Source organism: Phoca vitulina, unplaced genomic scaffold (genome assembly GCF_004348235.1).
Source record: "Phoca vitulina isolate PV1807 unplaced genomic scaffold, GSC_HSeal_1.0 scaffold26, whole genome shotgun sequence".
Lineage (NCBI taxonomy): Eukaryota > Metazoa > Chordata > Mammalia > Carnivora > Phocidae > Phoca > Phoca vitulina.
The window spans coordinates 21,145,591-21,157,794 of record NW_022589729.1 but is presented as its reverse complement, the minus strand read 5'-3'; the positions used below and the strand labels follow the sequence as shown (position 1 = coordinate 21,157,794).

At 45.9% G+C, this 12,204-nt stretch overlaps 1 protein-coding gene across 1 annotated transcript; it reads left to right on the top strand.

Annotated features, from left to right (window-relative positions):
- The first annotated feature begins 1,315 nt into the window (after window positions 1-1,315).
- LOC116643367 (alpha-1,3-mannosyl-glycoprotein 4-beta-N-acetylglucosaminyltransferase-like protein MGAT4E) lies at window positions 1,316-3,947 on the top strand. Its single transcript, XM_032422076.1, has 3 exons — window positions 1,316-1,501; window positions 1,826-1,922; window positions 2,797-3,947. Exons 1-3 carry the CDS (start codon window positions 1,316-1,318, stop codon window positions 3,945-3,947), a joined length of 1,434 nt encoding a protein of 477 aa, XP_032277967.1.
- The last annotated feature ends 8,257 nt before the right edge of the window (window positions 3,948-12,204 follow it).

The window sequence follows — 12,204 nt, the reverse complement described above, 5'->3', positions numbered from 1 at the left end:
AAGCTAAAAGACTTGCTTTGCTGGCCTCACCCTCTCTGTCATTGCGCCTGGAGTGACTGGTCCCTGCACCCCAGCTCTCTCTTCCTCTCTCTCCTGCCTCTTCCAGAAGCCTGTGGAACTCAGAGGGCGGTCCTCCGGCCGTGACTGGTAAGTGACCCAGGAGGGGCAGAGGAGAACGGAGCTATGGCTGTGGCAATAAACTCTGTCAGCTGTCACTGGAAAGCCTTTTAATCCGGATACGTATCCTTGTATTTACGTTCTGGAGAAAAGAAGCCGATCTCTTTGACATCAAGTGGTTTGTATCTGAATCATCTAAGTGACTCGAAGTCCTGGCTTAAGGAAACCAGGTAAGAAAAGTTTACTCTGTGAAGCCTTCCTACCATGTATAAGTTTTACCCTTAAACTCTTACCAAAAAGCTAAATAGTTAAGGGAGAGAAGCACGTTAACCTCTGTGGAAATCCTGCACTGGCAAGGATCCAGAAAACAGGGAGATTCGAGAATATTACAGCCTCAGGAACACAGAAATTGCCGACTACCATTTCTTTTCTTTTGTGTACTGAACATAGAGGGAAAGAATCAAGAGCAGGTGATGAGGCATATTAGAGCCTTTCCTCTGATCATTTAGAAACAATCAGGGAAACACATTCTCACTGGAGAAAAGACACTGAAACAGAGGAAGAAAGCGGTAGACAAGTGCTTTTGAGGTTGAATTAGCCTGAAGTCCAAAGCCCAACATTTACAAAAGAATTCTTTTTTCACTCTAACAGAATCATATTCTGATCAAGGTATGTGAGTAAGATTAAAGATGGGAATAAATTAAGGATATCCTTTATTAAAAGGTAAGAAAGGCACCAAATTGCCTAGCATTTAGCAATACTTCAAGTTCAGCTATTTTAATAAACTGACTGTTTTTTAAAATAGCAAGGGTAGGTGGTAGCATTTGTTTTCCAAGATTAAAGGGCCTCATCACTGAAGCCCCAGCTGACCTTCCTCATTTCGAGAAGGGAAAACTTTGGGAAAGTTGAATCTCCAAACAAACCTATAAAGAGAAGGCACCAGAATTCGCAGGACAGGTGACATTCTTTCTTTAGTCAGGGAATAAGGCTATTATATTCCATCAGGTTCCCAGCTCAGATAAAAAGGCAGGCTTTGGAAATAAGTTAACAATGAGGAGGAGGAAGGATAGAATATGGGGGATTGTGTGGGGGAAAGCTTCCAGAGGACGAAGAAGTTCTAGGCATGGACAAATGGAGAGAGTGCCCAGCTGCTGTCCATGTTGACTTTTTGCTATAGGAACCACACCCTACAGACACCATGCGGTGTTCCATCAGGCGCTGCTTCATAACGTCAGTGGGCATCGGATTCCTGTGGCTCCTCATCACTTTGAAAATCCCCGAGGAAATTGAAGATGATCAAAACGTGATGGCTATCAAAGGCCAGGTAGCAACCCTTGCTCTCCGTGTGGGAATTGAGGATGTAGCGTGGGAATGGTGTGAACAGGTAGTTTCTCAAAGCACCTGTACCTTTTCACCTGAGAGCAGGAAGCTCCAAAGGGAGTTGGGATATGAACTTGGACCCCTCGGTCCATAAAGAAGCTGCTCCCCCACCCCCAATATTTGTTAAGGTAAGGAAGAGAGCAAATAGAGCTGGAGCCCTCCACACTTTGGCCAGTGGTCAGACATCCTGAGAATGTGCTGGGTTCTCTCTGGGGAGGGTGATCCATTCCCTCTCTTTCCTGGAAAAGCTTATGAGAAGCCTCTAGGGGCTAAACCCTATTCTTTTTATGAAAGGAGGTACATGTTTTGCCTTTTGTCAATGCTCTAGGAGGACAATTATGACAAAAGGAAAGACCCGAGACCACTAGAAGACTGGCAGAATCTTACCTTCGAATATTTTAAAACAATTCAGCAGAGAAGAAAGAGTGAGTTCCAAGGAGGAGAATGGGGGATCCTAGGGAAAGTAGGAACATCAAGAGAAGTGAGGTAGTTAGGAAGGAAAGAAAGAAGGGAGAGAGAAAAGGCAGGACTGTGCCCAGGAATATTTGAATCTGGCAGACAATTCTCTCCCCTCCATGACATTTATATATCAGGAATGAAGAAGAAGAAGGGAAAAGATAATTGTTACAGGAAGGCAGAATCGTTGGATTAGAGAACATTTGGGTTAGAAGGGGCCTTAGAGTCATAGTCCAAACCCCTCAGTTTTGTGGATCAGGATCTAAGCTCAGGAGTGAAGGGACTTGCCCAAGGTCACACAATCCGTGGCAGAACTGGGACAGGAACCTGGGGTTCCCGACTTATGAAGAACTGCTTTTCCTTTCACCTAAAGGTGAGCTTTGGGAAGATGAACTGGATAAAACAAAAAGAATGATAATATCTATAATATTAGCTAATACTTACTGAGCACCTAAACCATGTGCTACAAAATTCTGGCTCAAAGAAGACACAAAGGGACCCACGGGGACCCAGTATCACCTAGCTTAGTGCTTCTCAAACTTAAACGTGCATATTAAGTTCTTGGTGATACTGTTAAAGTGCAGATTCTGTTTATCTAGGAACCCAGATTCTGCATTTCTAATAAGCTTCCAGATGAGACTGATGTTACTGGACTAAGGACCACATTCTGAGTAGCAACAATCTAAGCATCCCCTCTACCAAAAGAGAGCATAGAATAGAAATAGGAGAGGAAAGAAAGAAACAGAGTAGGTCCCAAAGAGCATCCCAACCCCTAGCCCTCTGACCACCTTTACCACCAACCCAGTATACACTGACAATTGTCCCTCTTTGGCCTCTCCTTAGCATGGCTGACAGTGGGCATCTCCTCAGTGCCACAACCAGATCAAAGAAGCCTCTTGTACACACTGGTCTCTCTGTTCCGTGCTTCCTCTAAGATTCAGCAGAAACGTCTCACAGTGCTGGTCCACCTGGCACATTCTGACCTCACCGGGCTCAGAGAAACAGTTCTCCATATTTCAACCCTCTTCAGCCCACAGATCTTGGCAGGGCAGTTGCTACTGATCCATGCTCCACCTGATGCCTACCCCTCCGTGGATGACATGAGGAACGAGGCCCATCATGGGGAATTCTACTCTAAGCAGAATATAGATCACGCCTTCCTCATGAGCTTTGTCACAGGGCTCTCTGAATACTTCCTGTTACTGGAGGACAATGTCTTTTCTGCCCCCAACTTTATCACCCACATTCATTGGAAGGTGAACACCATGAGGTCCAACCCATGGGTGCTACTGGAGTTCTCTAATATGGGCATCCTTGGCAAACTCTTCCACAGCAAAGACCTCCCACTCCTGGCCCATTTCTTACTCCTTTTCTACAAGGAGAAGCCCCTTGACAGGCTGATCCCCCACTTCCGTACCCTCCTAGCTCAGAAAAACCCAATCATCTGCAGACCTTTCCTTTTCTACCACAGGTTCTCCTACCACATCTCTAATGACACCCAGAAGGCCACACCAGTTCAGAAAAAGAACCCCTATGTTCCTGACAACCCACCTGGAGCCATTTTCACGGATATGAAGGTTTTTGATGTTCATTTCCCCTGGGAAGCCTACACCCTGGACGAGTCATTCTTCTGGACCCACAATGTTAGTGCAGGGAACCACCTGACAGTCATTTTGAACCATCCGGCGAACTTGAGCAAAGTGCAAGTATTGACAGGCACCATCGTGGATGGAAAGTACGCCCTGAAGAAGGGGCAAGTGGAGCTGGGCTACGACCCTGAGGGAATGCCTCAATACTGTACCAGCTTCACCTTGCTGGGCCATCTCTTCGAAGGGCAGATGAATCAGGAGATATTTCTGAAAAGGATGGGGCACAATGTGAGCTGCGTAAGGCTGGTGGTGAAGGCTGATCAGGTTGGCGGTCTTATAATCAGGCATATTTACCTCTGGGAGCAAAATACCAAAGATATGGAAGCAGCTCAGAGTTGGAGGTAAATCAGTAAGGGTGTAAAAAATTAAAGTCTTGAAGCCATTCCATTCCAGCCTATCTGACTGACATAGGGGCGATGCCAGGGAATGAGGGGCAGAGAGAGAAGACTCTGTGGTTCCTTTGGTGCCACGATGATGTCAAGAGACTGGTTCCTTCCTTTTTCTACCCAGACAAGTGATTCTTATAGGATATCTTTTTCTGGGAGCAGATATAGCTTAGCCCAACTTGGAGAAAGGCCTTGGTCAATCCCAGAATGGTTAGATTTTTGGGATGCTGAGATCAGCACAGAGTGTGTAAATATACACACTCCTATTTTGACACATAGTCAGAGGTGGGGGGAGTGTAATGTGGTAGTAGGAGGGTAAATGGGGAAATCCTGGGGTGTCCCTAAAATTGATATAAGAAGCCAAGAAAGTGACTCTCATTAGAAGTCAAATTCTCTGAAATTCAGGAAAGCGGCAGATGGACTGATAGCAATAAAACTAGGCCCTTAACTCTATCCTTTTAAGCTGTTTCATAGTGCCCATCTATTTTATCCTTTCCTCACAAACTTGGACATAAGTAGTTTGTAATTAAAACTTCACTTTCTCGTCAGCAATTCACTCCTTAACTCCCCCACTGGCTTCTACATCCACAATACTACTGAAACTCTTCCCTATTTGTAGTGACAAAAATAGTCAAAACCCAGTTGCATTTTTTCAGAGCTCATTCCCCTAAACTCTGCAGCAATACACAATACTAACTAGCGTTCCTTCTTGAAACAGCCTTCTTCCTTGACTTCTGGGATTCATTCATTCCTCAGATACTTATTGAGTGCCTACTATGTGCCAGGCACACAAAAAAAGCCCCTGTCAGGGTTAAGTACATGGTCTTTTGGAAGCACAGACCTGCTCTTCCTAAAATATTCTTGGGGGCTTAGGAAAGGCCTCTTGGAAAATATGGTATCTAAGCCTAGACCTGACAGATAATTAGAGAAGATATCCAGGTAATGTGGGAAGAAGGTCGGGGAGCTTTTTCCAGTAAAAGAAACAGCATGCCAAGAAGTAGGCCAGAGGTGAGAAAGGACATGGCTCATTTAGGAAAACACAAATCATTTAGTGGGACAGGAGATGGAGTGCAAGCTGGAGAAGGGATGGGGCAGAAGATGAAGCCACAGGACTGAGAGAGGACCAGCTTGAGAAGGGTCACAGACAATTCAATGGGTGAAAGAATAGTCTTTTCAACAAATGGTGTTGGAACAACTGTATATCTACATGCAAAAGAATGAAGTTAGACCCCTACCTCACACCATATAAAAAATTGACCCCCAGATGGATCACAGACCTAAATGTAAGAATAAAAACTAAAAATCTTAGAGGAAGATATAAGGCGTAAATCACTCCGACCTTGGATTAGGCAGCGGTATATCAGGATATGTCACCAACAGCATCAGCAATCAAAGAATAGATCATTGGACTTTATCAAAATCAAAAACTTTTGTACTTCACAGGACACCATCAAGACAGTGAAATGACAACACACAGGATGGAAGAAAATATTTGCAAATCGTATATCTGATAAGAGACTGGCATTCAGAATATTATAAAGAACTCTTACACTCAATAGTAAAAACACAATCCATTAAAGATGGGCAAAGGATTTGAATAGAGATTTCTCCAAAGAAGATGTACAAATGGCCACTAAGCACATTAGAAGATGCTCATCATTAGTCACCAGGGTATTGCAAGTCAAAACCACAATGAGATACCACTTAACACCCACTAGGAAGGCTCTAATTAAAAAAAAACATGGAAAAATAAGTGTTGGTGAGGATTTAGAGAAATTGGGACCCACATCCGTTGCTGGTGGGGTTGTGAAACGGTACAGCCACTTTGAGAAAGTGTTTAGCAGTTCCTCAAAATGTTCAACAGATTACCGTGTGATCCAGCAATTCCACTCCTAGGTCTATACTCAGGAAAATGAAACTTACATCCATGCTAAGACGAATGTTCATAGCAGTATCATAATGACCAAAAAGTGAAAACAATCTACATGTCCAACTGATGAAAGGATATGCAGAATGAAGTATATATCCATACAATGAAACAGTAGTTGGCCATAAAAAGGAATGGAGTACTGATATATGCTACAGCATTTATGAACCATTATGCTACATGAAAGAAATCAGTCACAAAAGGCCACATATCATAGGATTCCATATGTAGGAAATGTCCAGACTAAGCAAATCCATAGAAACTGAAGTAGATTAATAGCCAGGGCTGAGGAAAAGGGAAATGGAAAATGACTTCTAGGGGCCCCTGGGTGGCTCAGTCGGTTAAGCGCCCAGTGCTTGATTTCAGCTCAGGTCATGATCTCAAGGTGGTGAGATGGAGCCCCACATTGGGCTCTCTGCTCAGCAGGGAGTCTGCTTGGGATTCTTTCCCTCTCCCTTTCCCTCTGCCCCTCCCCCCACTCGCACACTCTCACTCTCTCTCTCAAATTAATAAGTCTTCTTTTTTTTAAAAGATTTTATTTATTTGACAGAGAGAGACACAGTGAGAGAGGGAACACAAGCAGGGGGAGTGGGAGAGGGAGAAGCAGGCTTCCCGCGGAGCAGGGAGACCCATGCGGGGCTCGATCCCGGGACCCTGGGATAATGACCTGAGCCGACGGCAGACTCTTAACGACTGAGCCACCCAGGCAACCCTCAAATTAATAAATCTTAAAAAAGGGACGCCTGGGTGGCTCAGTCGGTTGAGCGTCTGCCTTCGGCTCAGGTCACGATCCCAGGGTCCTGGGATCGAGTCCCGCATCGGGCTCCCTGCTCCGCGGGGAGCCTGCTTCTCCCTCTGCCTCTGTCTCTCTCTCTCTCTGTCTCTCATGAATAAATAAATAAAATCTTTAAAATAAATAAATAAATAAAGTATTAAAAAAAATAAATCTTAAAAAAAAAAAAAAGAAAGAAAATGACTTCTAATGGGTATGGGTGTCTTTTACAGTGATGAAAATGTCCTAAAATTAGGGGCACCTGGCTAGCTCAATCGGTAGAGTGTGCAACTCTTGATCTTAAGGTTATAAGTTCGGGGCGCCTGGGTGGCTCAGTTGGTTAAGCATCTGCCTTCAGCTCCAGCCATGATCCCAGGGCCCTGGGGATCAAGTCTCACATGGGGCTCTTTGCTCAGCGGGGAGCCTGCTTCTCCCTCTGCCTGCTCCCTCTGCTTGTGCTCTCTCTCTCTCTGACAAATAAATTAAAAAAAAAAAAAGAAAAGAAAATGTTCTAAAATTGATTGTGGTAATGGTTGCACAACTCTGTGAATATACTAAAAACTATTGAATTGTGTACTTTAAAATGTGAACTTGGGGCGCCCAGGTGGCTCAGTCAGTTAAGCATCTGACTCTTGATTTCAGCTCAGGTCATGATCTCAGGGTTGTGGGATCGAGTCCCTGCATTGGGCTCCATGCTGAGCATAGAGCTTGCTTGAGATTTTCTCTCTCCCTCTCCCTCTGCCCCAACCCTTGCTTGTGCTCTCTCTCTCTCTCTCAAAAAAAAAAAAAAAAAAAAAAAGTGAATTTTATGGTATGTGAGTTAAATCTCCATAAAGCAGTTATTTAAAAAAAACAACAACTGTAGAAGTACATGAAGGGGTTTCGGCTACACTGATGGCAAGAGGGAATGAAGGAAGAGTTTTAAGCAGGAGAGCAAAATGACCTGTGCTGTGCTTTGGAAAGATTGCTACTGCTGTGCAGACTACTCTGAAGGGGGTCAAAATGGAGAATCTAGTTAGAATTAAACAAGGAAATACGGACAGGTGTCCATCTCAGCACCTGGCATATAATAGATACTTAATAAATAAATGACACTTCCCACTTCCCTTTTCTTTCTCCCCTCTTCCCTTCTCTTTCCCACCTTTCTTCCACAAATCCTACACCAGTCTATATTTCCACATGCCTCTCTGATTGGCGATCCCTGTCATTGACACTGTTTCCTCTGCCCATCCCTAAACATGGGAATATTCCAAGGCCCTTTACTCTTCATCATCTATATCTTCTTTCTCCAATTTCTCAATCATGCTCAGAGTCGCCCGAAGGAGCTTTCAGGTGCTACCTAAGTCAGCAGCATCCTCTGAGGTCTCCAATGGGAGCCTCAGTGTCTTCTCTCCAGCCGATGATGGGTACCCTCCACCTGGCTCTTCCACTGTCATCTCGAGCTCAACATGTCTAAAACCAAATTCTTTAGCTTGCTCCAAAAGCCGGTACACCCCTCCAAAGACGTCTATTTCTGGCCATGGTTACCTTACATACATAAACTCAAAATCTTAAAACAGTGTTTTAAAAAAGTGGTCTATGAACCACTTGCATCAGAATCACCTGGAATGGCTTGTTTAAAAAGCTTTTACCAAATCTTGCACCTTCTCCACCCAAAGTGCTTCAACCTCTGTGGTTTTCTATTTTCATGTCCACCCCAGTGTAGACCTATCACTTCGGCTCACGTTCAAACTTTTCCACAGAGTGACCTCTACGAGCCAAGGAGCATTCCATGTCGGGTCCTGGGCACCAGGGTAAGAGGTAAGAGGCTGCAGACTCTGGCTTAAAGAGCTCTTGCTCTAGTGTGAGGGACAACTAAAATACAGCATTCAGGGGGCACAGTGCCCAGTGGAGCGAGGGACTGACTGTGCCTGGAATCTTTAGGGAGAGTTTCACAGAGGAGGTGGCAGGCAAACGGATGAGGTATTTCTCAGGCAGGGAAGTGGAGGGAAGGGTATTCCAGGCAGAAAGTGTAAGTGAGTAAGTCAAGGAAGGGGACTAAGATCTTATCAGGGCACCTTCTCCTTGGACAGTGGCTGGGCCTTATTCCCGTGTCACGGGGACCCTGAGGTAACATAGGTGGGTGAAGCAAAGCCTGGGCTAAGAACCCAGTAATAACGCTGTTGTCCTAACTGGCAGTTGTCCTCAGCCTCGGTGTCTGGGAGACGGTGGAAAGTGGTGAGGGGCTCTGTAGCCTGGGGCTCTGTAGCCCCATGTGAAGGGCTGCTCAGCTTTCCTGGATGGGTGCCCTGTAGGCATGTGGGCCCTGTGTTGCCAGATCTGGCGATTTCTCAGGAGAAGATGGAAGTCCCAATTTTTATGTTAGACTGCTCAATTTTTTATTTTTATTTTTTTTAAGGTTTTAAAGTAAGCTCTACACCCAATGTGGGGCTCGAACTCATGACCCTGAGATCGGGAGTTTCATGTTCTACCGACTAAGCCCCTAGACCTCTCAATTTTTAAAATGCTGGTAACTAATTCAAAAGATATAAAAACACAATTTTATTTTTATTATTATTTGTTAAAGATTTTATTTATTTATTTGACAGAGAGAAAAAAAGAGCACAAGCAGGGGGAGCGGCAGGCAGAGGGAGAGGGAGAAGCAGGCTCCCCGCTGAGCAGGGAGCCCGATGTGGGGCTCGAGCCCAGGACCCTGGGATCATGACCTGAGCCGAGGGCAGACGCTTCACCGACTGAGCCCCCCAGGCGCCCCTAAAAACACAATTTTAGAACACAACGAGCGATGACCCCGCTCCGCTCTGGGGAGGCTTTCCCAGGTTACAGCACCCTTGATTAGGTTACGACGTTCTTGGATACTCTCTGGCAATCATTTTCACTTCTGAAGCACTAATCACTTAGATGGATTCTCAGGACACACCCTCATCTTATCAGTAACGCGAACCATCTTTGAGCACGGATTAGTCTGCAGAGATGGCGGAATGGATCTGTTCCATTCATTAGCTCCACTTTCAGAGGCTGACGTCGTCCTCCTATTGACGCCCCCACCCTATTTGGGGCTTAATGTCCTCCTGAAGAACCGAGCCATTTAGGATAAGCCATCTAATGATTTACAATGAGTGTTATAATTCAAAAGGAAGCCCTGTCCCTATGGATTAGGGTATCCAAATGTTGAAGAACCGAAAGGGATTGCTACAGTTTAGGATCTAGGGTGTAGCGCAGGCCAGGTCCTGGCTGGGTGTGACTGAACGAAGCTGCAATGTGGGTCAAAGTCACAGACCCCAGCGTGGGCGTGCCAGCTCCCCGAGACTGGCCTCCTTCCCATGTGCTGGGTTGTGGGGTCTTACGTTGAAGTAGCTGAATGGTAAAGGTAAATGATGAGGTGAGTCATTATGGGGTTGGCAGATGAAATGCAGTTAGGACAGAAAGCAACCCACATCACTGGGGAATGATTACAGGGGCTCTGGTGATGAGTACTGAGAATGATGTGCTTCCTCAGACCTCTTTTTAAAGAGAAGTCCCGGCGAAGGTTTGGAGGGTGCGGGCCTTGTGGCTGCCATGTGTCTGATTGAGCCTTATAGGCCTACCTTCCCCACCACCTCCTTCTCTGGAACATTCTTTGTCTCTCTCTCTTTTTTTTTTTAATTTTTAAAGATTTTTATTTATTTATTTGAGAGAGAGAGAGAGAAAGAGAAAGCAAGTGCAGGGGGAGGGGCCGAGGGAGAAGCAGACTCCCAGCTGAGCAGGGAGCCTGAGATGATCGTGACCTGAGCCAAAGGTGCTTAACCGACTGAGCCACCCAGGTGCCCCGCATTGTCTCTTAAAGTGGATGCTCTGCTCCCTGTTTCAAGTGAGGGTTAGGGCAGGGGAAGCCAAGAAAGTCACTGATCAAAGTTGCCTTAATTTTCCGTGGGGGGAAATGAACTCTAAGGAGATCAGCCTTGGCTATGAGAAAGCAAGATGCTTCTCTGAGCCCAAATTCTGCTCTTCCTCTCCAACTCCTTGCTGGGGCTTTTTGGGATCGGTGAGAGGCAGAGCTTTAGGTCAGATTTTGAGTTCATTCTAGGCCCCAGTCCCTTCCTAAATACATCCCTCCAAGTCTTCTTTCCATGTCCTGCTAACCTTACTCTGGCCTCTCACAAGCCAGAACCCCTCTTACAAAAAGTTAAAGGAACTGGGATTTTGTGTGAGAGGAAGATGAGGGGTGACATTTAAAAAAACATTTTTTTAAGTAATCTCTACATGATCATGGGGCTTGAACTCATGACCCCGAGATCAAGAGGTCCATGCTCTCGGACTGAGCCAGCCAGGTGCCCTGAGGGGTGACATTCTTAAGGAAAGGAAATGTTGCTTTAAGAGGATGTTTTGGAGGGTTGAAAAAAGTAAGGAGGCTTCTTAAAAAGGAGGTTTTATGGGGAGGCCTGGGTAGCTCAGTAGGTTAAGCGTCAGCTCAGGTCATGATCCCAGGGTCCTGAAATTGAGTCCTACATCGGGCTCTTCACTCAGCTTGGAGCCTGTTTCTCCCTCTGCGCCCCCCCCGCCCACCCATGCTGGCTCTCTCTCTCTGACAAATACATAAATAAAATCTTAAAAAAAAAAAAAAAAAAGGAGGTCTTAGGGTGGGTGGTTACATCTGCGGCTTTTAGAGTCAGCCTAACAGGGTCCAAAGCTCAGCTGTCGTTTCCTGGCAGAACAACTTTGGGAAGTTACTTTATCCTCCAGACCTGAGTTTTCTCATTAGGTACAATGGGGATAATAAAGAGCAGGGCTGTGAGGATTAAGGGTGAGAAATACATGAAGCACTTAGAATATTGTAGGTACTTAGTAAGCGCTGGGTGAGCATTAGGCGTTGCTAGAATTACCCAAAGAAAAAAAGGGCAAAAAGATTCTGTAGTTCCCATCAAGTGTGCCTTGGCTCCCTGTCGCCCACACACTCCCCACCCAGTCTGGAATCCCTCCCTCCTTTTCTGCATGGCTAACCCGTGCCTCTTTGGCAAGATCCAGCTCGGCGGCCCTTTCAAAGAACTCCCAGGGCAACTTGAGTTGGATTTGTCTGGACAGTGAGTTCCTGCTTAACCTCCAAATCCATTGCCCAAACTCTGTGGGTGTTTGTTGAATGAGTGAATAATCCCCTTGCTTTTTAAAGTCACTTTAGTTCATAAATCTCATAGGAAGGAATACCTTATCTGGTTTAATCTTCAGAAGCACAACTGTAGGAGCGATCTCCCTTTTACGGATTAAAATATATAAATATAAATGAGAGAGACAGATGACCTGGGGTTTGCAGGGGTCCCACAGCATTGCCACAACCCAGACCCTGGCTGAGGCCCTTGGGGTAGGAGTGCAGCCAAAGGTGGCCGTGCTGGGGCGGTCCCCCCTCCCCTGGGCCTGAGGGACAAGGCTGCCAAGAAACTTCATAGACGTCACCACCCAGCTGCCTGCAGCACCCAGCCCTTCCCCCGATGGTGATTCCTGTGGGTCCTGGCCCTCTCAGCCCACGGCCCCTAAGCCCCCCCCCCC

Bases quoted from the DNA above. Each gene is read 5' to 3' on its own strand.
- LOC116643367 (XM_032422076.1), top strand. From the start codon at position 1,316: ATGCGGTGTTCCATCAGGCGCTGCTTCATAACGTCAGTGGGCATCGGA. The intron at 1,502-1,825 runs GTAGTTTCTCAA...TCAATGCTCTAG, and splicing joins CGTGGGAATGGTGTGAACAG to GAGGACAATTATGACAAAAG. The intron at 1,923-2,796 runs GTGAGTTCCAAG...GCCTCTCCTTAG, and splicing joins AATTCAGCAGAGAAGAAAGA to CATGGCTGACAGTGGGCATC.